Below are 25,141 nucleotides of genomic sequence, written 5' to 3'. Positions count from 1 at the left end.
ATATATCCGCTGGAATATTTGCGACGGTTCTGTAATATTCACCGGCGCCGCGCGGTAATTGTTTAACGTCTGCTAATGAGATACGGAGACAGGGGTACATTCGATATGCTCGGTGAATTTTTACTCGCGACACCGGTATCCGCGGTTTGTTTTTCGCCTCGATGGCTAGCTCTATCGATTTTTCATAGAAAAATTAGCCCCGTTTTTGGTCTAACTTACGAGGGTTGCGGACGAATCAAATTTGAATTCGTGAATTTTACTCGGGGAAGAAACACGTTCCTATTAAATGTTCTCGTAACGCAAAATAACTTGGTTCGATAGTTTAGGGTTGGTTGACGGGGGTAGAAGATGAACCAAATTTAGTTCTTGCGCTCGGGTAGACGTTTATAAATTGTGTTTTTGGGTCTGTGGTGGGCTTTATTAAATGTTCTCGTACTGTAGTACCTCCAGTCGATTAACGTCTGTTGATGAAGATGGTCTTGGGGTTAAATTAGATTTACCTGAATTTTTACTCGAGAAAGCAGCCCGTGAAGCTTGTTTTTGATTTTGAAGATAGCTTCATCGAATTATCTCGAAACGATCACGTTAATCCCCTTTGGTCGATTAGTTTAGGACGAGAAGATGCACTATATTCAATTTTTGTATTTTTAACATCTTCGAACCCAAGTTCCCAAACCTCCCCAGCGACTCCCAGTCGTCTAGAACCGCGTAAGCTGCAGATTTCCACGATAGCCTTTCGAGACTTTCTCTTCAAATCCCACTTTTCATTTCAACAATGCAACGATCAAACCCTAATCAACGTACGCACGCACAATGACGACTGCTACAATGAGACCTGGTAACACTGGAACGGTCGAACTCGCAAGTAGGTAGTCGGAAAGTATCCCAGATAACCAGTCCCTTATCCTGTCGATGGTTCCCGTTAGCTGGTTTCCTGAAAGCACCGGTCGCGCGTACTTTTGTTACGCGTATGTGACTCGTGTACGTGTGTACACGGAACAGCATCGAGCTGCCATCCTGGTTCCACCCCTTTGTAAGCGCTACGCTAAACCGGGGGCACCTTGTGTCCCGAAAGTACGCGATCCGTTAATGCACTCCTGATGGAACCACGCCCGCTTATCCTTCTTCCGTGAAAGAACCATGGGTCATGCTGCCTCCTGTTAAGATAGTAGTGGGGGGCTGTATGAACTCGAACCCCTACCCTTGACCAGAAGAACCATTTCTTTACTCATTGACAAATTAATATATTTTTTCTGATTTTATTTCCAAGGGGTTAGGGATTCACGAATCCTCAAAACTTGGAATTTTTAAGTCCTCTAGGCTGACTCTACAATTATGGTTATTGACTAGTTTCTTTTCGAAAGTTCCCATCGTAAAGTTCGGTTAGTGAATCCCCTAATGAGACAGTAAGACTATCACCTCATTCTCTCAATGAAACTACTATTGAAATTTACAAAATATTTAGTAATAAATAAATATATATAGTCGGATTAATATTAATTGATTGCTGAAGGCTACTCGTTTATGAGTTTAGCCCAGGACTTGTGCTCTTGCATCGTGCTTTTGACAGATAGGGAGTCTTTGATTGCTGATTCGAGCAAAGAGACGAGATATGAAGCGATCCAGTAGCCACACAATATGGTGGGGGTAATCCCTAAACATCCCTGAGCGGCTAATTGATTTTAATCCGACTGTAGAAGTCCCTCTGAGGGAAGTGTTCCTGGAATCGAGCACTGTTATCTATCTTCGGATTGCTGGCCTGTGAATACGTTAAAGACCATCGACGATAATACTGAGAAACAGCTAGGTTCAGTGGAGGTGACCTTGCGACAACCTGACAGGGTTACTTTGAACCAATGTAACAATTGGAAATTAATCTCTGATCATTCAATCATCACGATTTCGACGAGTTATCGCGAATCAATTGTACCAATAGAATTTGATCTTCCTCTCAAGTTGTCTATGCTAGGTATCGAGCTAGTGACGATCGGAAAGGGAACGCTGCAGTAATTGTCTATAGCGATTCTAGGTAGTTTGGTAGAAACTATTATTCAGTGTTAAGTCCCAATCAGCTAGAGAGTTTTCATATTTCTATCCCCACTCGTTGCAGAGTCCCGTCTTACTGTCGAATCAGGTTCGGCTAGCTGCCCGGTTACAAGTGTAGATTCAGCCTCATAATCTCCTTCTTGAAGCAGCGCGAAGGGTCCTGGTTTTACTCACCGTGAATTCCGTGCGAAGTATTAATAGTCTGATCTTGAGGGTTACCGTTGGGCTATAATTTTTGTGAAATTTTTCTTTTTTTCCCCCTCTCGGCCATCTTTGGTATGTTTTATAGATGGAATAATTGTCACGCTAAAGAAATTTCTGTCTTTCCATTAAGTGCATCTTCCTTATTTCGAAGAAGCCTTTCTTGAATTTGGAGTAGTAAGAACGGTAATGTTAAAAATAATTATATGTATTTATATCACTTGTCATTCCTAATCTCTGAGTACCATTTCTAATTATCTTGTCAATTCTTGATGGTAATACTGGAATATTGAATTTTGTATAAGTAGTGTTGAGTCAAAATTCATTTAGGTAATCCATCCGGATACTCCCAGGATATTAGGAGTATCCTTCTGTTCTGTACCTTTTTGTTTCATTTCTAAACATTGTTGTTCCATCTCAGAGCACATTTAGACTGTTCTTCGTGACTCAGGACCATTAAGGCTATCTTTTTATTGCATTTCTAAATACTCTTGAATCTAGTGAGAACTCATTTAGTCCACTACTAACAATAAACTCAGAATTATCAGGTATCTTTTTCTTGTATTTGATCAAGTCAGAATATTATAAACTCAGGAGTCAAGATTCCCCCAGAAAATTCTACACTCCATTTTTTAATTATTCTGGACTTACGTTTGGGTTCAACTAATTGATTCTTCCTGATAGCTCAAAAATATCACTATTTCGTCTAATATTCCTAAAGATTGTTGATTTCAGTCAATAGTAGGCCCAATAAATATTAAATTCAGGAGTCAAGATTCCCCTAGAAAATTCTTCCTTCCATTTTATCGATATCCTCGATTTAACTTTGGATTCAACCAGTTAATTCTTCCTGGTAACTCAAAAATATTATTATTTTGTCTAGTATTTCTAAAGATTGTTGATTCCAGTCAAAAGTAGGCCCAATAAATATTAAACTCAGGAGTCAAGATTCCCCTAGAAAATTCTTCCTTCCATTTTTCGATATCCTCGACTTAACTTTGGATTCAACCAGTTAATTCTTCCTGGTAACTCAAAAATATTATTATTTTGTCTAATATTTCCAAAGATCGTTGATTTCGGGCGAAGTGTACGCCGAACAAATCCCTTTTGGTGGCATAGGAGTTGGGAATATTAGGAGTTGGGGCTGCAGCGCGAATCGGAGGAAATGGAATTTCCTACGAAGTCGTCGTCGTCGTTTGTCTGGCCAGCCTGATGACGGGCTTATCGGCGCCGTTCGTCAACTGCCGCACACGCGCGCACATTCGTTGTCACCGAGCTCCCGCGGTATAGCCGGTAGGCGTGTGTGATAGCGAGGTGATGTTTGTTGCTAGCTGTCGGCTGATTCAGGGAGCCATCCGTGTCAAGGTACACCGCATCGACGTCCACATGCAACGTCCTGTGTTCTTTTTGCAACAGTCACGTGCACACGTACCGACAGCCACGTTTGTACGCTCGACTTGGGTGTTCGTACAGTGTTGGTGATGTACAGGGTGGGCTACAAATCTCACCACGTTCAGGGTTGGGGGACCGTCCTCCATTTTCTGTCCAAACTAGACCCCAATTTTTCCATTCAAATTTCTTTCCATTGTTCATTATCGATCATAGAAACTCTACAAATATTAAAGATCTATTGCGAGTCTCTGGAGCGCCGGTCACCGGTGACCACCATGACAGTGAACGTGTCATTATTATTTGATAAAAGTTACCAGGCTATTTGGTATTTAAATTTCTTTTAACTGTTCGATGACGATCATAGAAAATGTACAAATATTAAAGATCTATTGCGAGTCTCTGGAGCGCCGGTCAACCATGTCACTCAACCTGTCGACACTCATAATCCAAACTTTATTCTATATTTATAAACAAATTTGGAGTCCTCGATCACACGTATCCGGAATATTTATAAGAGAAAAATTCCATCTCTATATTATTATTCGATAGAATTTACTTTCAAGTATTATCTGTCTATCAGTATTTTAGAGTTGATTTTCGACGAATAAAAACTTCCAGAAATACTCCACCGAGTGTGCTCGAGGAATTAACGCGTTCTTCGTTGCACGATTACGGAAAAATCCCCGGGAGTTCGGTAATAAAATTCGTCAGGATCGACGTCGGTCGAACGCGCGCGTGGCAAACGCGATTAAAAAAATTTTTTTTTGTTTCCCCTCCACCCCCCCTCCAGGCGTTCGACACGAGCAAATATTATTGTACGACTTTGATCCGTTATAAAAACAGGGAATCCACGCTTCTCGAATCGTATCGCCTTCCGTGGATCTCGCGAAAGGGAACAGGAAAAATTCAATTTTCGTCGCTGGCTCGAAACCGTCGGCCGTTGTTTCCAAGATAGTTCCTGGAACGTAGTGTCGTCTTTTTACGCGACGATTCTATTAGCCGCTGCACGCGATTCGGCGATAAATTACGCGAAAACCGGCCGCCGGAAGGAAATTACGCGGCGATCGAGAGACCGCCGCGTCGCCGGCGACGCCGTTTTCTGTGTTGTTGCGAAAACGTATCGATACTTGGAATGCAGTCGATCGATATAATCACACGGCTGGTGACATTGTGAAATAAGGCTCGACCCGACGCGTAATTTTAGTCACGCGCTCGAGCAGATAATTAAGGCGACCGCGAGCAGATGAATTATGTTGTTTTGGAATTGAACAAGTGCTCGGCCAGGTTGCTCGATTCCTTTTTTTTTTTCGCGCGGTTTTGCGGTCTTAGCGCGTAATTACTCGAGGACGAGACCAACGAGAAAAGTTACGTCGGGGACCTTACTCACGGTGTCGTTGAATCGAAATACGATCGTTAAAAATTTCAATGCGCATCGATTATTTGTATTTCATTCACTGGTACGACTGTACGATTCGAAAAAAAATACAGCTGATTATATGCTACACTTGCGGCAATTATAGTAAACGGTACAGCTGTTTAAATCGGTTCCCGGAGTGGAATGGACTTTAAATTATAATCGGAGAGGAATGATAAATACGATACGAGTAAATTTATTTATGTGCATATATATAATACAATTTTTCTGGGAGTATATTCTTTTTTTCGAAAAATAGCAATACGAGCAGTTCGGAGATCATTAAACGCTGATCGTTGCTATCGCAAACAATAATGAGATTTCTCAAATTTCTAACGAATACCGTTGATAATCGACGCAACTCGAATCCCCGGGATTCTGAACACCGTTAACGCGCCAAACAGTTTCCACTCGCGTTTAGTATCCCAACATTGCCATGGGCAGCATTTTTGCGCAGAAATTCGAACGATAATCGAATCGTTGGTACGAAGGTCGCCCACGAAGAGCACCTACCTGACCTGGCCAGTATATAATTCAGCCACCCAGAGTCTGTAAAATACCAACTCGCTGACGACACTGTAATCCTTGGAGCTGATACTGGGCTAACGATTGCCACTCGAAACAGCCAGTTGGCTACCTGAACACCCTAACGGCGTTAAAGGATACGTCGGTAGAAATTATGCGACAATGGCTGTCCCGTGTCGAACACAGGACCCTTGGGGCCCGACCACCATTTTTATGGTCGTGAGCACCAGTGCTGCAATTATGCGGGGGAATTGTTCTGGTTCTGTTCTGGCGAGCTGTGAGTAATTGGAAACGGTGTTCTTGAGAAACTCACCTAAACGCGGTTTAGCTATTTGCTTTTCATCGTGGACGATTAGGGCACCGATAATCGTGCGTTATCTGTGTTCGTTGAGTCATTTGATTTTATAGGTAAAGACAAGATATCGCGTTGATTAGGCGGGACTGATTTATTAACACTGGATTACAGTGTTTGCGAAGAAAGATATTAACCTTGGTGTGTTAGACCTGAACGGTGGTAAGATTTTCACTTAAAAGTGGGCATTGCAGAATATTCAATCGTTTATCATAGCTACATCTTTAATTTCGAACGCTACAATTAGTTACGTCAGTTAAACATTCCGTAAATTGTCAATTTCTAGGTTGACCGCTTATATAGGGGCAATACCCGCTTTTTAGTGACAAAATCGCGATTTTTATCTCGGTTCTAAAATCAATAAGTTCTATAGTATTATATAAAGGTAAACAGTGGTTATGATTTTGCTTGAATCCGGGTTTTAAATTTTCACTTGAAAGCGGGTATCATCGAATGACTCCACAGTTTATTATACTATAGTTCTCGTAACCCAGAGAGCCCCAGTCTTTTAGAGCCCGAGTAATACAAACAACCTAATGAATTACGTTGTTTGAACCTGAGGTTGAAATTTTCACTTGAAAGCGGGTAACATCGAATAACAGAAACGAACTTCATCGCAGTGCATTGTATCACGGTCCTCGTAACCCAGAGAGCCCCGGTCTTTTAGAGTCCGAGTAACACAAAGAACCTAATGAATTACATTGCTTGAATCCGGGGTTGAAATTTTCACTTGAAAGCGGGCATTATCGAATGACTCCATCACAGTTTATTATATTATAGTCCTCGTAACCCAGAAAGCTCCACTCTCTTAGAGTGCAAGTAACACGATCATAGTAACAGTACGGGTCAGAATCGACCCACCAATCAGCAGTCGTTGATCAATCGCTGACGAGCAGGGAAGCAAGGAATGTAAGACGGATCAGAGGCAATAATCAATACCGAAAAGGGAACAAAAAACATTCATTATAGCAAATTCGTTTTGACAGAGCTGTGAAGGGGGGGGGGGGGATTCTCGCTTTACTTCAATTACGTGCACCCGGAGAGGCATCTCTCTGGTAATACTGGCTCGCCTAACCTCCTCCGCGCCGCCCCCTTGGTCTCTCACTTGAGTCGGTTGTCAGTCAGAGAGAACGGCACGAATCGGGCGAGGCATGAAAGTTTCACTCGCGATTACTCCCGTAGTCAATTAGCGGCGAGAGGATTCGATTATCGCCGGGTAATCCCGGACCTAGGGCAACCGAAGGGCTCTTGACTGTCGGAGGATAATTCCGACCGACCGACAGAGAGAGTTTAAGGGCTGCAGTTAAGGGCGCTGGAAGATTGAGATCCGAAGATAGCGGCGTATATCTTGGGCGTCTTTCCGCCGGTCGCGTAATTGAATTCCCGGGCCCCTAAAAATACGAACGTCGCCGCGGGTTGTGGCCCCGAAAATCTTCGCGACGATTGTCGGAATTGAGACCGGATGCGACGGTCGGGTAATTATACCGAGTCTGCGGATTTTCATTATTTATGCGCATAGATACGCAAGTTTCGTGGCTTCTCTCCTCCTCGATAGACAGAGAGGATCCAGGAAATCACCGATGAGACCGTCCCGACGGCTGAGCGCGGGGAGGAGCAGGAGTCTACGCGCGCGGAAACGTTAGTTTTTTAATGCGAATAACTGCATGCCAGGCGTAGACTGGAACGCCCTTTCCTTGTAAGTCTTCGCGAGATTATTGGGGAAGTCCGGGGCAAACCGTCGCTGATAGACGATTCGCTTCCTTTTGCAACATTTTCATTAAATCGTATCGTCTCGAAATTATTTTGGAATTTAGTTTTTCTTTCCATCGAGCTACGAGGATGATCGCTTGTTCCAGTTAAACACACATCTCGTTTCTAAGAGTGAAATATTTTGTTTCATTTATCAAACGCGTTCACTGTCCATGGTCCATATATGGAGCACAGCGTCGCGTTGTTGGATAGGATCGTGACACTTTGGACAGTGAACCTGTTTGGAGATTTGAATTCGAGGGTACAGATACGTCATAATGACGCCAGAAGTTTGTAAATTATATAAAAATTCTATTTGCAAGATTATAATCCAAATTATATTCTCTGGGGGTTATGCTAGGATAGCCAAAATTAATGTAGCTTTTGAGTGTTTCGAAGAACTATAGTTTACTAGATTCACAGTGAAATGTATGTTCGTTTTAAGTGCTGCACGAATGTTTAATAAACCACAGACCCGACGTGAAAAAAAATGTCTAGAAGCTACCTTAATTGTCAGCCCAGGGAACTTGGCGCAACCCCTTAACACGGTTGGGGTTGGAGAAAAAAGTCATCAGGCAAAATTAAATGATTTTTACATGCTCTGTATTTCCACAGCACCATTGTGTGCTTTCACGTGTGCGTGTGGTTGTGAAGTGCAACCGCAGTCATTGTTTAAACAGAACCCCATTCCTTTACCAGTCTACCAACTGATGCATTTTTTCGTTCTCCGTGAGAACACATTTGGATACCCGCGAACAAACAATTAAATTTGTAAAATAGTAATATTTAAGTGTATATGCTTTATTATGTGTGTAAAGATTAATGAATTTATAATATCGAGCAATCTAAATCTCTTTTGCCTTTTGGCTCTTTTCAAAGATACAGCCTGGCTCGGTCGCGTGGGACACCCTGTATAGTGAGTACACTTTTTCTTCGCAACGAAATTATTTTCTAAATGGTTTAAAGTTTATGTAGAGTTATGCAAATATTGCCCTGTAATGGCTGCACAGGTCAGTTTCTGTTATATTTGTAGTCTTTTTTTATGTCGTCTCACGATTCTTGTAGACACGCGTTATAGTAATTCTGTAGCAATTTGAGCAGAACATAATCTAATGAACAATTGCGATTATGAATGTAACTGTAACTGTTGCTGACAATAATTACATTTCACTAAAGGAAACACACATAGCCTGTAGTAACGTTTAACAATTACAATTGCAAGTGTAATCAGCAGCAATTATTGAAAAATGTAACTTGTAGTTCAAGAACATTGTACTTGCAGTAAACGTAATTAATTAATCAATTATTAAGTCAGTTTATAGAGTTTTATAGATACTTCGTGTTATAGTCGCTCTAAAGTAATATCATAGTTTTAATATAGTTGCTTTATAGTCTTGCTGAAGCATCTAGAAGTTTGCATTATGTAATATCTCTTTGAAAATTGTTATTTATTTTCTCCATAATTTCTGTATAGTTGCTCTAGAATTCTATTTCACAGTTACACCTATAGAGTTGCTCTAAAGTAGTTGCATAACTACTCCATAATTGCATTGAGCTTGTCTTTCGCTTTGTCTATAGTTTCTGTGTGGCTGCTCTCTTTTTTAGACTTTTTAAACTTATTTCATAATCACTATGTCCTACCTATACTTTCTCTATAGTTCCTTTTCTATACAGATTTCATACGTAAACATAAATGAAAAATGTCATATAGAATTTTGTTGCACGGGGCATCGTTTCCATGAAAATCGATTTTGAAAATACGCGGGGCACGCGCACACAATGGAATTTCGGCTTCCAGGATTTTTTCGAAGTTAGTTATTAAAAAATACTATAGAGGTGGCAATTTTTAGTCGTACACACTGCCCAAAATACGTAGAAATATGATAGACATTCGCAGCGAAGTTCGTTAAGCCCAATTTTAGCGAATCTCGCGCGTGCGCGCAACACCTTCAAAAATCGATTTGCCCCACGTTTTCGATTCACTTTTGCGCGTAAAAAATTATAAAATTATCATCAAATCGTTTCCACCTTTCCCGTTTGTATTTCTCTATGACGTTTCTTTTATTTTCTCCCGTCGATCGCACGATAAAAAGAGTGGTATTTGCGAGGGGCAGTGTTTAATCGGTTTCGTCCTTTATTGTAGAACGTAGTTTGTTGTTCGGATCATTTCATATATTGTAGAACTGTAGCTGCAGGACAGCGTAAAGCGTTGTATTTTTTACAGGCGGACCACGAAGGGTTCGAATTCATCGTGAAACCGAACGACGAATTTATTGCTGTCGAATCGATCAAATTTAACGGGCACACAGATACGCGGTCGGTTGTCTTGTATAGCTTATAATTCCATGGTGAGAAGGAGGTTCGGTTGCGCGGGAGAATAAAACATCGGAAAAAATTTATTGGGCGCACTCGCGACAGCGATGCGCATAGTTTGTAGAACGCCACCCGGTACCCAGATACATATATGTGCATATATATCGCGTATACATATAGGCGAGAGCACATACCTGTCCAATTTCCAACAAGGGAGGGCACAAAGGGGAGTCGACGGTGGTGAGCTACATTGGGGGTTGCGGTGTCAATAATACATCGCGCTGTTCGTATGTAGGTGACTCTTGCTAGCGACTATTCGAATGTCGCTCGGATACAAACAAAATGCGGTGAATTTTATAGAAGCAAAATGACCACGTCGACGGGACTCGCGGGGATCGTAGTTGCGAAATTTCTACTGAAATGGATCGTACAGTTTATTCAGAGGAGTGCATTTTCAATAGTTGATGTTTCTGATTCACGTACAGCACCTTCGCAATAGTCAGAGTCGATAGTTTATTTAGAGCCTGTAAGAAAAATCAAAAGTTTTCTATTTAGCGAGGGTGAAGGGAGCACCATTGAGAGTCACTGCTCTACTGGACACAGCATTCAGAGTAAAGGTGTCTCACACAAACATGTGATACCCGACAAATGCTCTCCCACTTGTGTGAAGGAGCTCTTATGCCTGATGTCCACTTGAGAGATTTTCTTTTACGAGTCCGCATCGAGAATGAGAGGTCTTTCTCACGACCTAGCAGATGGGTCTTCGTACTAGAAATTACTTTGTTACAAAGTTACAAGATTGAGTAACGTAAATATCAAATCCTTTGTGCTATAAAAATTACTATTTGAATCACAATTTGCTCTAGATACTATACCAACTATATATAGGACATTTGATAGCAACCATTCATTACAGTAATGTTTTAGAGGGCCTAACCCACACTTAGAGCTAGCTCTTGCACTCGATGGTTTCCCCTCCAGACTTTAGAGCAGGATCAAGCTCGAGTGGACACCAGGCGATGTAGTTCGCGATATTTCCACGGCAGAGAGCCGTTACTCATCTACCGTGGACGAATTCGAACGCAACGGGCGTCACGATACGCCGCGTCCGCCGCGGAAAAGCTATCCGCGCGCGGGCAATTCGGTCGTGCGGTACAATTCCGCGACGGAATTTCGACCGCGGTGCCGTGGACAACGGGCGCAACAAAATTATTATTTTATTCGCGGAACTTTGCTCGTTTCCTCGGGTCGTAGCCATCGTTGTATCTCCCTCGTGACTGGTCTCTGGTCGAGTTTACGGCTCCCCGGCCTCCACCCCTGGCGTTCCCTCTTCCCACACACACGGCCAGGAACCATGCACGCGATCCACCACCACTTACGCTAGTCCAGCCGCGCCTGCGGTACATATATTAGCACGTTCCGCGCGCACACGTACGAAGGGACACCGCCGCGCACACCAGCGCCACCTACGTGATATATGTCTGACTGTACGTGGCGGTTGAGTGGAGTTGTGGTGGACGGGTGGGTGGCCATGTGGGCGGACGGACGATAGTTTATTCAGCGGATTATTGACGGGTGGTGTGTTCGGGTCCTACATGCCGTACGGTACACTCAAAATAGCCCCCGGTTAACCCCTGATGCTGGCATTTGAAATATCGACCTTTTCGAATTTAGCCGGGACATGGAGTTGCCAGGATCTCGAGCGACCGCATCGAACGGGGCACCGGTTGATCGCGAGAAGGGTGATCTCTCGTTCGCCGGGGATCCAAGGCGCGAGATTTTATTCAGAGGCACGATAGAACGACGAGCCGACGTGGGTGGACGTTCCTTGGACGTTTCGCAGCGCGCAAGGGGCTACTATAAACGGTTTAGAGTCGATTTAAAGTTGTTTTGCGGCCGCTTTATTGTTCTTTTATTGTCGGGTTACAGTTGCTTTATGGCCCTGTTAATATTGATTTGTCGTTTATTCTTTCGTAGACGTGTTAATAGCCATGTATCGTTCGCTGTTTAAACTTAACTCGGAACTGACCGACGATCCGCGCTATAGTTTTGTTTTACGACGGCTCTATACTTGTTTTATAGTTTGTCTGTAATTCGTAAAGAATCGCTCTGTACGGTTGTACGATCCTGCTCTATTAAACATTCTTTCTATATGTTGTACAGTAGTTTATAGATTCTAGAGCTTCAAAATTCTTGTATATTAGTCTACAGCTTCTATACAGATGCTCCACGGTAACCATTTTCCTGTTTTATAGTACGTTTTTATAGCAACTGTACTTTTGCTCTATAGCTGCTCTAGAATTATTCTATAGTCGTGACTGATGTAAAATTGTTAAATTAAGACGGTTTCATTATATACTCTTGCGTTTACTGGATCTGAACGTGTTTATTTTGAACGAAATATAGCAAGAATCTTAAAGAGTACGCCAGAATTAATTTAAATGTACGCAAACTATTTATTACTCTCGGACACAGTAAGTACTGTTTAGCTTTACATAATAATTTTTAACCAGTTTATAAGTGCAATTGATCGGTGTGTAATTTTTAATATAAATTCCTGGAAATATTAATTGAAATCTAGCGAAGTTGTTGTACATGCAAACAATTTTTAATAAATTTTTCGCAGATCTTTATTGCGTACTTTTAAAACGAATTTTGCAACGATTCGAGTTTGGCGTATTGGTTATTAAACTAAAAGCTCGCCGTGCGCGTCAAGTGCGAGACATTAATTTTATAATATAAAAAATACTTTTTGTTCGGTACACGTTGTCGAATTTCACTGCCTTCGCGATATTTTATCGCGTAGCTTTATTGTATTATTGTTAATAATTGCGCGGGTAGATCCCTTTTCATGTAACAAAAATGCTTATTCGGCTTTCGTGTTTTACGGTTTATAATGCCCAATCAAAATTCACTCGTTTTTACCCTTTTTTAACGTTCAATGAATCTGAAAAAAAAAAATTGTATTCAACAATCTCGAATTGCCTATTTGTTTTTTGAGATTTCCCTTTCCGAACCTCCAAATTGAATGCAGCAAATCAGGGCCCCGAAACGCGCGCGGCATCTTTAGTATTCCGCAAGTTTACTCTTTCGGGGTAGGAACGAATTTAATTGTAGTCGGGAGGAACTAAAAATTCACGGCAGAAACCGCGTATAATATTTAATTTTCCTCGCAGACTCGCATACTCGCGCGAACCGCAGTGTTCAGTTACAGATACCCACTGGCCTCTTCCCCTCCCCCCTCGCCGCGCCGTCAGCTTCGTTTTTCCTTTTTTTCACTCCATACATACACTCGTTTGTTGGTGTATTCGCGTGATATCTCGCATTATCAAGGTGAGCTGACCGCGCCGACAGAAAAGGAAAAAAATGTGCGGCGCGCTTTTTTCATCCGGTGAGCCGGCCGTATTTGCACGACTAAAGCCGCGTTTACGCTAGACGAACGTCAGTTCGCATCATAAATGTTTTTTTCAGATCGACGATTGCAATAATTGTTAACTATTACGATGTCGTTCGAGAAATTCCGTTCGATGCCACGGTAGAAGAAAATTAGATCGCGGTTAGAATACTCCCTCCAAAGTAAACATAGCTTAATCGAGGATACTTTTGAATAATACAAGCAATACATCTATAAATTTACACACTATTTATTTTATACTATTCGTTTGCAATTTCTGATTGCAGCGTATCAGAATATTATTAATAACCCATTTATTATTGCGCCAAATTGCACGAAAAAAATCATGTGGTATCTCCATAAACATATTAATTACCACAAAAAGTTTCACTTTAATGAATCGCGTAATTTAAGAAAAGAAAAATATTCACCGCTAGACCAAATCTCGATAAATAGTTTCGCGTGCTCCAAACGCTTTCGAGATCGATTTTCTCAAAAACTGGGCGCTGTACGAAAAAAATTTATTGTACGTTTCCGGTGTATTTTTTCGTGTAGAAGCACTTCCCATCTGGTTGTACCGGTCGCGGTCGAGACACACTGTATAAATCACCCTTATCAGCGATGACTTGCTACCAGTTTTCGCCACTTGTGCACGGGTCTTAAGGGAGCAGCCGACGTGAAACGGGGCGTGTGTGCGTGGGCAACACACACGTGTTTTTCACACGGTCACGTGTGGACGAACTGATAGGGATGGCCGTGTGGGTCCGCGTAATTGCTGGTGCGGTGCTAGCGACCACTTCCGCTCACGTATCCGTTCCTACAAGCACCTTCCTTTAACCGGAAAGCAGCACGCGCTCCCGCGAGAGCATAAAACTCTACGACCGAGGACTTCTTAGCCGGAGTTGGGCAGTAATTGATTACCTTGTAATTACTTTTGTAATTCAAAGATTAAGGAGCAACAATGGCTCCTGATGGTGCATTATTCGTTTGAGTAATGACCAGCGATATTATTTTTTATTCTTTTTTGGTACTCGTGTACCATTAACGAACCCCTTCAGGTCTGTACATTGCGATAGTAGACTTTGGAATTATTTTTTAATACGAACGAGTTAAAAATTTGAAATTAAATACAGTACAAATATCTCGAAAATATTGCATTTTGCCATGTTAAATATAAAAAGTTTCATGATTTCAATAGATCATATAATTATTCTATTTAGTGCTTATACGGTGGGTGTTTTCAATTTTCTTTTTTTTAAATAGAAACTTCTATTTTTATTCTGCTAAATTATTAAAATATGACAGCAAACGCTTCTGAGTGGTTATCTAGATTTTAAAAGGAGAACCAATATTGATAAATTTATTTAAGGCTGCTATATTTCTAGCGTGCAGTGGCAGAACTGTCGTGCATTGAAAATAGTTTATAGAAAGTCGCTGCTATAGCGCCAATAATCGTTCCCCATTATTATTCCATGTTCATAACAATTTTCAATTTAAATAAGAACATTTCAAAAGACTTTCTAGATTACTTCACTTAACGTTCTACGAAGTTTTAAAAATAAAAAGCCAATACCAGTGCGGCTGGAACTAGTTTCTTCCTATATATAATTTTAAGTGTACAATATTTATAAATATTTACTTTATAAATTGTGGTACAAAAATAAGTTTGCATTCGTACCAAAACGATTCAAATTAATTCAATTAGAATTTAATTGAAACACCCTGTATAGTGAAACAAACGAGTCATATCACATTATTGGCTCTTCGTAGATGCGATTGGTACTTTGTTATCGTTTCGTAATTGTAGTCGGAATCGAAGGTGGTGAAAGGAAGTGGGACACCCGGTATATCAGGCCACTGTCCACGTGGATTCCTGTGTACGCGCGTGTCGTAAATCCGGAAGACTTGAACGCGTGTACACGGAGCCTCTAAACAGCGGTGAACCCGTGTACGCGTGCGTCTGTGTACACGGAAACCGAGAAGAGAGGTAACTAGAGAGAAACGAGATTTCGCGCGAATCGATGGCTAATAGCCTCCCCGCTGTAATTAATGCAACAAGTTGATACCTAACACTTATCTACGCTGCCGCTGGTTTCACGGTTAACCCGCCACGAGTTTCGAAGCGAGTAGCATGTACTTACGTGTCATCGGGAATCGAAGTCCGAGTTTTCGGTTTACCTTCGCCGTGGTTTAATTCTATTTGCGTTTATTTTCCGTTCCCCTTGGATCCCTTGCCCCGAAAAATAACAATTAACACTTTCGATTCGAAATATTATTCCAGGCGTTTGAAATAGTTTCTATATCCCAACTATAGAAATAGTACTTAGTTTCGAAATACAGACAATACATTTTCAGACGGGTATAAGTTATGATATAACGCGTTGCAAGAAACAATTTTATTTTGTTATAACCTAACTCAGATCAGACGACAAGAATCGAACTCGTTTTGGATTTAATTTCGTGGTGTTAAAATATAGTATTGATATGTTATTAGTTAAATAGATTGTTTAAATTTATCAGTAGGTGATTGCAAAATTTAATTTATGAAGCACGCGTGAAAAATGAAATTTCGATGTACGGTCGCGCGAATTATAGTTGAGAATCTCTCGAGCCTCTTTCTCCGTTTTGCACGATTCCGTTGTTTTTTGGTAATTTTATCAGTCATTTTAACAATGTTTGTTTAAATTCTGCGATAATTTCAAAATATATTCTTTTTTAGGGGTTTTATTGGCAGGGTGCAGCAGTCAACTAATGAAATTGATTTAATCGAATTCCCTATCGATAAAACGGTGTAGTTGGCGTGATTTGTAATTTTCATTCGGACAGATTTTATTGCATCAAATATTTTGTATGGCCATTTCACCGAACGAATGCGATATTATGGGCAGCAATACAATATTTGGAAATTTCGTAAATAAACAAATGCATTGGAACGCTTGGAGTATCATTTAACGAGCAGTTTTTATGTTTGTCGTTAAAAAATTGCGTTTAATCGAGGTAGATTCAAATCCTTTCTCGACTTTTACTTAAAAATAAAACAAAATTGTTCATATTAATGTTTAAAAAATCATCAGTGAAAATTCTATTCCGAGGTGCCTAAAATTTAAAAGACAATTTATTTTAAATATCTATAAATCCTGACGTGTCCCCCACTCTTCTTATTAATGGAGTTTTCTTGATTCACGGCTGTTTGGAGGAAGAATCGAGGCACGGTTAAAAGCCAATAGAATTTACACGGTGGCAGGAAACGAATGTGTTTTGTAACGCGATGAAAAGGCACTCTGGCGGCCGTTTCCCGTTTTTTCGATTACGCGGGATTGGTGAATATTCGACGAATTCTGGCCCCGCGACTGGCAGAACGGGCATACAGAGCGGGCATAGTTATTGGTTACGCGTTTATAATTGATATTACACTCCCGTGCGAGAGACCGCTAGTGAAATTTACTGACGACTGCCGGCCGTTGTTTCGATCGTTTATTCGTGTTCGTCCTGGTAAAAAATATTTCCGATTTTAAAAGCTCGATGCCGGTTAAATGAAAAATATCCTCGCGAGCCGTGCCAGTGACGGGGGTTGTTAATCTGGCGTTTTCGAGCGTGAGCCAGTTTGGTGATTTTTTTTTTTTTTTTTTTATGCAGGAAATAGTATTTGGCCTTTGACTTGTTTAGAGTGTGATTTTTCTTTATTGCGTTGTATAATTCTAATTTCAAGGCACGTTCGTTCGGTGATTTGTCAAACAAATTCGAAGCAAAATCGAAAACTCGAGACTTTCGAGCATAATAAAGAAATCAGTTCGACTGTAATTTAGCGGCAATGTATTTTTACCAGTGCAAACTCCAATGCGTTCAATTTTTCCAACCCAGTACTCTGCTTCCATTTACAGATTAAAACCAACTTATCTGTAAAATGGCTGACAAAAATAACAAATTTCATGCAAAAACAATATGATTCCATCGTTATTTCCAAATTCTGTATTCTTAGAGCCAAGTCTCGTAAGAAAGTAACTCGTCGCGCTGGAGGTGCGACTGAAATGTAGTGGCTGCTCAAGGTCACTCAAGAGTTTCCCCCACCACAATGTACCCCCACTCATTCATCGTTAATTGATTATCAAAAACCCAAACCTAGACTGCTCTAAACTGTGTCCGCGTAGAAAATTATTGAAAAAACCAACAATGTTTAATTGCATAATACGAGGCACTAACGAGAAGCTTGGAACACCTGGGCGTCATCGATTGTTCGGTGTATCTCTCGCCATTCCCGATGTTTCCGACCCAGTGCTGCATCCATTTAGAGATTAAAACGCGACACCCGGTATAAGAAACACGTAGTCCCAGCTTTCAGGTGAAAGAAACACAAACGGGCAAAATGATTTCGGCCTCCAGAGGATCTCGCGCAATAATTTCTCGATCCATTAAGGCTTCCCAGTCACAGTCGTTCGTAAATACACGCAAGCCAGGTACACACGCATGCACGTATAGTCGATCCACACGCAACGCGCGCGCGTCCTAACAAGCAAAAGACCCTAGGGGACCTTAGTGTCTCGTAGGTGGTAGGTTGGACGGCCGCCACTAAGAATTCAATTAACGGTAATTATATGGCGACCCTCGTGGCAGCCCTCGTTACTTTACTCCCACCTCCGCGTCGGTCCTACAACCTTCCACCCTTTCTTTCTGTCTGCAGGTGCATCCACGATGCAGAGAACTGGCAACCACGCTGCCAGAAAGTTCCTACCAAGTCCCATTTGGAGTCTGAGGCTAGGCAGCTCCGTCTCTTTGCCTCTTTCTGTGCCACCATCCCGTCCCCACCCACCCTCCTCTGTCCGTTCCGTGTCCCCTTTTCCATAAACCACCACCTCCAGAAAAGGGGTTCGCATTTAATACCGACGGAAGGTTCTCAAGAATTGGCAGGGATACCCAACGGTTCCACGATTCCCTAATTGTGCATCCACGGACTTTCCGAGGCGGAATGGTCGCTTTTATGTTAGGGCTGGATCAGGCTGGATCAGGCTGGATGCCAAGCCTTGGCCAATCTTAAGCCCAGGTTTGGTGAACCTCTTTTTAACCAACGCGATGGAAGGCTTGCCCCCTGCGCCCGTGAATCCTGCTCCGTGTAATTAGCGGTGAAATTTTGATCGCTGGAGGGGCGTAGACCTTTTGGTGAAGGTTTTCAGAATCTGGAGTGCTCCTCTTCCAAAGAGGACTACACATGTTGCCTTATCTGACTTGTTTTATTCGTTGTTGATCATTTATGGAGTGTGATAGGTGGCCAGTCTTTGGTTCAGGAATAAAATTTTGAGGTTAGGTTTAGAAACAACAATTAGGTTTAGAAACAGTTCCATTACGATTGAAATTTATTACACATATCAAGGGGATAAATATAAAAAAATAATTTGTATACCTTTGAAAAAATCGACTTTCTACTTTATTTTTTAGAAAATATTATTATTGAATCACTCGCATCAGTATTGTTTTTTATTGTTCAAACAGCGAATGTCTGTTTTTTTTTTAAATAAATAAATATACACTCATGCATGAACATTAATCCTCGTACAAATTTAAATTGCATCAATTTTTATGGAAACTTTTACGGAATTTGTCATTCATATTGCAGAACGTAAACAACTGTTATTTAAAACAAACGTCAGAGTAAAGTTGCAACGCAACGATTCTGTTGTTAATTGTTCATGTGTTTGACACGAACGAGTATAATATTTGCTTTCTCTTATAAAATTAATTTCTAATTTTATTCAAAGTATTATTACCGCAGTAATAAAGTCACGTGTATCAATGAATATTAACAATATTAACGATTGAAACCGTCATTTTATCCATTTCGATGGAGGCTGTTGGGGAGATTTGCACAACTAAGATCTGATGATAAATATTTTGAAATCAGTAATTCGAAATCTAACATTGAGAATATGCATAATTATCCTGCCCAATGAAGTTTGCTCAGCAGGAAATTAATCAGAATAAAATTGCTTTCGAAACGCGTTGGTCGCACTTCAATAGGAAACTCCCACATTCGGACGACGAATTCAATAATGAAGATTAAAATGTAACCGTCGTCCTCATTACTCGAAATTACACCGTCAACAGCGATAACAATCAACTATCCTTCCTCCTATTAGCAAACGACGAGCTTAAAAAGTAAATAAAGAATTCGACAAACGTTATGTTAATTCTAACGAATCAAACTTACATCGTTCAAAATTTTTCTGCAAAGTGAATCAAATTAAAAATTTTAATTCAAAATTATTGTATATATATTAGTACTTTGTATTATATAATTATAGTTCTCGTTTGCCAGAAAGGTGTAAAAGAACGCACACGATGGCGCCGAGACGCGACTGGTTATTCGGGCGCTCGCGTAACTCAATTATCATTTCAATTAAACGAATTGTTTTAATTGATTTAATTTTTTGATGTCCCGGGGTGATGATGCGTTCGAGCTTAAATCATCGAACGCAGGGCCACGAGGTTGTCGATGGAAAATGTAAAATATCGTTGCAGCGCGGCCGTTTCAGAAGTAGGAAATTGAATTTATCTACTGGCGCCCGGACGGAAACACACACGCGAAATATAACCTCGATGATGATCAATTTTCGAGATTGACCTGCTGAATGCAAGGTAGTTCTATAGTTGCAACAAAATTGACCGGTCACTCGAGGCCATTTTCGATTGTAAATCACGTCAGTCGCAACTTTTGTCGTTCCATTCGTGGAAACTTAGCGTTGACCACGTCAGAGGGCGCCAGTGGAGGTAGCTAAGCTCTGTGGTGGGGATGGGGCCTCGGTGACCTCGAGGAGCCAACTTATTTCGCTTCAACCGAACGTGTCGAAGGACTTTACACTATTTCTTTTGTGTGTTGGTTAATAATACTGATTAATTTTTTCTTTTCTCTCTTATTTCGCTTAAAGTTTCTAATAGTAAGTATTTATTAGAGTTACTGGGCGATCGAATGGTCTGCTCGATAAAAACGAGCGTCCGTTTTCCTACTTTTTTCCCCCGGTACACCTTCGATGGCGTCCTTTCTCTTCCTCCGCGAAGGTGCTTCCAGCAGCTTTCATTCCGCCTTCATATCCATCGTATCGCTACACGTTTCCTGCGAAAAACCCTCAGCGAGCAACGTTACCTCTGACATTCGCGAAACGAAATGCACGGCTCGGTACTAACGCCCGTAAAGAAATCGCGCCAATGGTCTGGGATGGGATCGTAAACCGACTCTCGATGGAATTGCACGGCGAAAGAGTGAGAATTCGTTCGGACCGAGTGGAGTTGGCCATTATTCGAGCAGCGCGGAATGAATATGTATTTAAAATAATTGCAGAATGAATATGTATTCGAAATCATCGACTGGGCAAATACTTTCCTTCTGAATAATTTATCTAAATAAGAATTATTAGGAATATCGTTCGACTTCAGGAAAAATGACGCGTATCGGAAGCTGAAAATTTTTATTGCGATACAGCCATGCTTGAGATTTCTCTATTATTTGGAGAAATTAAAATAATTACTCCATTATGAAACATACGGTCATTTTCTAAATTTAATTATCTCACGAAAAAAATAGTAATAATCAATGTTGCATTTTCGCTAATGGGTTAAATAGTGTCCGTGTTATTCGGGCGAGTATTCGAGTCGACGTCGATAAATAAATTTCAATTAATATCGATGTGAAAATAGGACACCTTGTATATTGCGCACCTGAGTATTCGATCAATATTTACGTACGTGTGAAAAACACGTCTATTCTTGCTCTCATTTTCCTTATTTATATTAGTTTAATAATACTTTGGTATAATTCTGATATTTCTGAAATGTATAAATTTCACATTGTCCCCATTATTATTACCATCAAATTATTTTTCTTTACGAACAAATTAATACAATCCTCTTAATTAACCTATAGTATATAAAATAATCGCAGCACTTTTTTCTCGCTTTGAATAAATCAACAAACGTAATTTGTACCGTGGAAAACAATTAGAGGATAATATTTCTGAATGAATCATTGAAAATTAAATTCTTTCCACGTTGTAAGGTTAAAGAACAGGTAAACAGTCCTTCGAGGATCGACGGTGCACGTTCGAATCGTAATTGCAGCCTCCCGGCTTCACTGTTGATTTCGTAGATCGAGATCTTTGGAGGTCAAAGCGAGAGAGAGATATTATCGATCCCGAGTGATTAATTTCGCTGCTCGATACAGCCGACGACCTTTTCCACCTCCTTCGCTCCGTTACTTTCGCGAAAGAATCCTGGCGATCTTCACCGTTACTTCGAGGCAGTCACGAGCAACCGTGACCACCAGCAGCTTCACGACGAAACTGCATGAAATCACGGCGTTTATCGAATGCAATTTAGAACGCAACTTCTGCACGCGTCTAGCCTCCGCGTTTTTGCCTTCCAGTTTCTAGGCGAGATGATGGAGATTCTGTGCTAGTAACTCCGGTCCGAACGGACGAATACAGCGCTACCCGGATAACTGTACAGATATTACCCTCGATAACTGCACATGCATTATCCTAAATAAATATACAACATTTTACCCTGCACAACTGTAGAGTAATCCTACCCCGGATAACTGATCAAATTTCATCCCGGATAATTGTACAAATTTTGTATCAGTTATCTGGTATGAATTTCACACCCGATAACTGTTCAAATTCACTTTCGAGAGATACATTTTCGTCTCAGAGTCTGTAACTTTATACTGTAGATTATTATTCGCAACTGGGCGGACCTGATTGTTGACCTTAAAACGAGGGACTATAGTATAAGATATTTCTCCGGTAACAAAAATCAAAATTACCTGCATACTTCATCATTTGGTCACACATTGTTGAACGTTATATTAGGTACATTTATAATACGTTCGTCTAATGAAAATCCATTTTCTTTGTTCGCAGGTAAGACATCATTCGTGAGACAAACCTTGAACACAATCCCAAACTACGAAGACAAACCGAAGAGAAACAAATTACAGGTATTTTCAATTTTATTCTTGGACTGTTCGCCAACAATTTTATTTTATGCGACGTTTGAGAAACACTGTCGCGGCACCATCGCAAATGGGGCATCGTGACACTTTTTTTGCAATAACTAATGTCACGATACAGCCAACCGAGAGAGAACAGGGACCCGAGCGACGTCTGTCCAATTTTTCTCTCCCCCTTGCAGTAGCTAGACTCATTTGGCGGTCGGTAGAGAGGGGGTAGGGGGCGATTGAGAGTGCGGCAAAATTGAAAATTGCCATAATACAGCGGCAGTTACGGTAATACTCGGCAATATCGGCGCGCGCACGCTTATACGGCATCGTTCCGAGGTAATTTTTATGCTAAACTTACCACCAGTGCGTCCCGATGATGCACGTAACACCTAAGTTTCAGCGGAGGCGAGCTGCTGGCCGGGAGAAAGTATAGTAATCAAGGCGGTCGATTACTTTCTAGCGCAGGATGGTTAGAAAAAGTACTTCTGGCTGTTCGCGTTGGTCAGAAACCATCAATTCGTCGTTGGGGGTTGTAGAATGGATCGTAGATCGATCTGCACGACGCTTTTTAACGCGCAAATTGCACTATAGCAATACCCGGATAACCGAAACAATTTCATCCTCGATAAATATGCTGGAATCGTCCCCACCACTACTACGAACTTTCATACGAAAGTATTACATTTAATTACACTCAAAATATCATGATTAGCATTTGGCGAGTCTCGTTTTTCGTCATATAGCGAGGGACTACTGCACGAGACATACATTTCTCTAGCAATCGAGTACTAATCGATCAGATCATTGCGTAGGAAGTATTTCAAGACCATCAAGGGTCCAGTTACCCCTAAAAAAAATGTCTATGATGCAAATAAGAAGAGGGTACGTCGACGGGTAGACTTAGAACGTTGAAAATCAATCACTCCGTAATTCCGCGTAACCCTGACAGCCGTGATTAATCGTGCAGTTGCAGTTACCAGTCTTATATCGTGTACAACTGCATCATTCACGATCTCGTGAAGCCCCGATGCCCTTCCATTATGACGACGGGAGCTGGAGAAACGTTATCGCGGCTAATATCATTGATCCGGCCGGTTTGCGTTTCGATTACTGTGGCGTGGCTGAAGAGGGAACCAACGCTCGGCTGTCGCGGCCTAGCTGACGCATAGCCGCAGCCTAGATGTACCAGTGCTCCGTCGCATCGGTGCGGCTAATTGAAATCTACGACTTTGAACTTCGCTGTCGCGGAGGGAGAGTGATATTAACGAGCGCGCATAATGCTCGTAACGTGCCAATAACCGACGATTTGTCGCGCGATCGCTAATCACTGATTACGCGTGTCTCGGTTAACTCTGACGCTAGCTCCTCGGGCTGATTTGTGCGCAGACTAGTTTCGATGCGTATTAGTCCTGGTAAATCCTGTTCCGTAGGCTCCAGGTACTGATATTTTCATAGAGATCTCGATTGCGGACGATTTTCCTGTGTATCAACACTGGTTTCACCTCCCTTTGTGCCTGGAGGCCTAGTGTCTAGAGTCTAGGTAGTCGATAAAAGGGAAATTGATTTTAAAGGATTGTCCAAGTTGGGTGTAGGACTTTTGTTTCATAGGGAGCTTGATAGCTGAAGGTTTGGAGATGTTTGACATTGGTTTGATCTAGTTTTGGGTCTAGAGACTAGAGTCTAGGTAGTTGATAGTCTAGACAGTCACACATCCTCGTAAATTCTGTCCCCCAAAGGTGGGTGTAGGATTTTTGTTTTATAGAGAGCTTGATGGCTGATTGTTTGAAGATGTTTGACATTGTTTTGGCCTATGTTTGGGTCTAGAGTCTAGAGTCTAGGTAGATGATGAAAGCAAAATCAATTTGAGAGGATTTTGCAACCCCTCAAAGTTAGGTACAGGATTGTTGCTCCATAGGGAGCCTGATAGCTGAAGATTTGAAGTTGTTTGACTTGTTTTTGGATCTAGAGTCTAGAGTCTAGGTAGTTGATAAAAGCAAAATCGATTTGAAAGGATTGTCCAACCCCAAAAGTTGCATACAGTATGTTTGCTCCATGGGGAGCTCGATAGCTGAAGATTTGGAGATGTTTGACATTGATTTGGCCTAATTTTGGGCTTAGAGTCCAGAGTCTAGATTTAGAGGATCGCTCAAATGGGTGTAGATTGACAATAAATATTGTTTAAAAGTTGTTAATGTATATTTGTTAATAATACAAGAGTTCAGAGTACGGTTCTTAGGCTACTACTTTCGTTTTTTCGACCGTTGGTACAGAATTGGAACGCGTCCGGTAAGGTTTCGGTACTACTTGCGATATGCTTGATCCCATCGCTAAGTATGTCCACAACTGCATTCAGCGTGTATGCATTGACTGCATCGCGGCTGCGCTGAATGATTGGGCTCTCAAAGTATGCAGTAGGTTCGCATCAGATGGTGACGCAGGTCATCGCGCATTTTTCGAACACCGAGTACGTCGACCTGTCTGTGCCAGACGGTACACCGGGCGAGTGTAATTTGCAGACAATCCTCGCCGACGGTGGGGGTCGTACAGTATTTTTTTTCTACTTGTCACCTTGCTGAATATACTGATGAGCTGAAAACGCTTCGAATACCTGCGAGCGTGGAACGAAAGTTACGAATCATTTTCAATTTTATTGCATATTTCCCTGGAACTTTTTTGCAATTTTTTAGGAAGTCAGAAAACCACTCAAATTTACCCGTTATAATTGTATTTCAATTTGTTGAAACTGCTTCGAAATGTTGCATTTCCAAG

General features: G+C 41.3%; 1 protein-coding gene across 5 annotated transcripts in view; it reads left to right on the top strand.

Moving 5' to 3' along the window:
* LOC122396184 (nucleolar protein 4-like) overlaps window positions 1–25,141 on the top strand; it is a 102,399-nt gene that overhangs the window by 11,556 nt on the left and 65,702 nt on the right. For 2 of the 5 annotated variants that reach the window (XM_043394357.1, XM_043394355.1), the window contains exons 2-3: window positions 8,565–8,595; window positions 22,293–22,369. The exons of 1 other annotated variant lie outside the window; for it this stretch is intronic. In XM_043394357.1, coding sequence (XP_043250292.1) covers window positions 8,565–8,595; window positions 22,293–22,369 — 108 coding nt within the window. The remainder of the gene's footprint in view (window positions 1–8,564; window positions 8,596–22,292; window positions 22,370–25,141) is intronic. 2 more of the 5 variants (XM_043394359.1, XM_043394360.1) reach the window with 1 other exon arrangement.

The sequence above is a fragment of the Colletes gigas genome, unplaced genomic scaffold (assembly GCF_013123115.1).
Source record: "Colletes gigas isolate AHSC1104 unplaced genomic scaffold, ASM1312311v1 Colletes_gigas_Sc00007, whole genome shotgun sequence".
NCBI lineage: Eukaryota > Metazoa > Arthropoda > Insecta > Hymenoptera > Colletidae > Colletes > Colletes gigas.
Note: the sequence above shows the minus strand (reverse complement) of the source record. Positions and strands in the feature narration are given on the sequence as shown.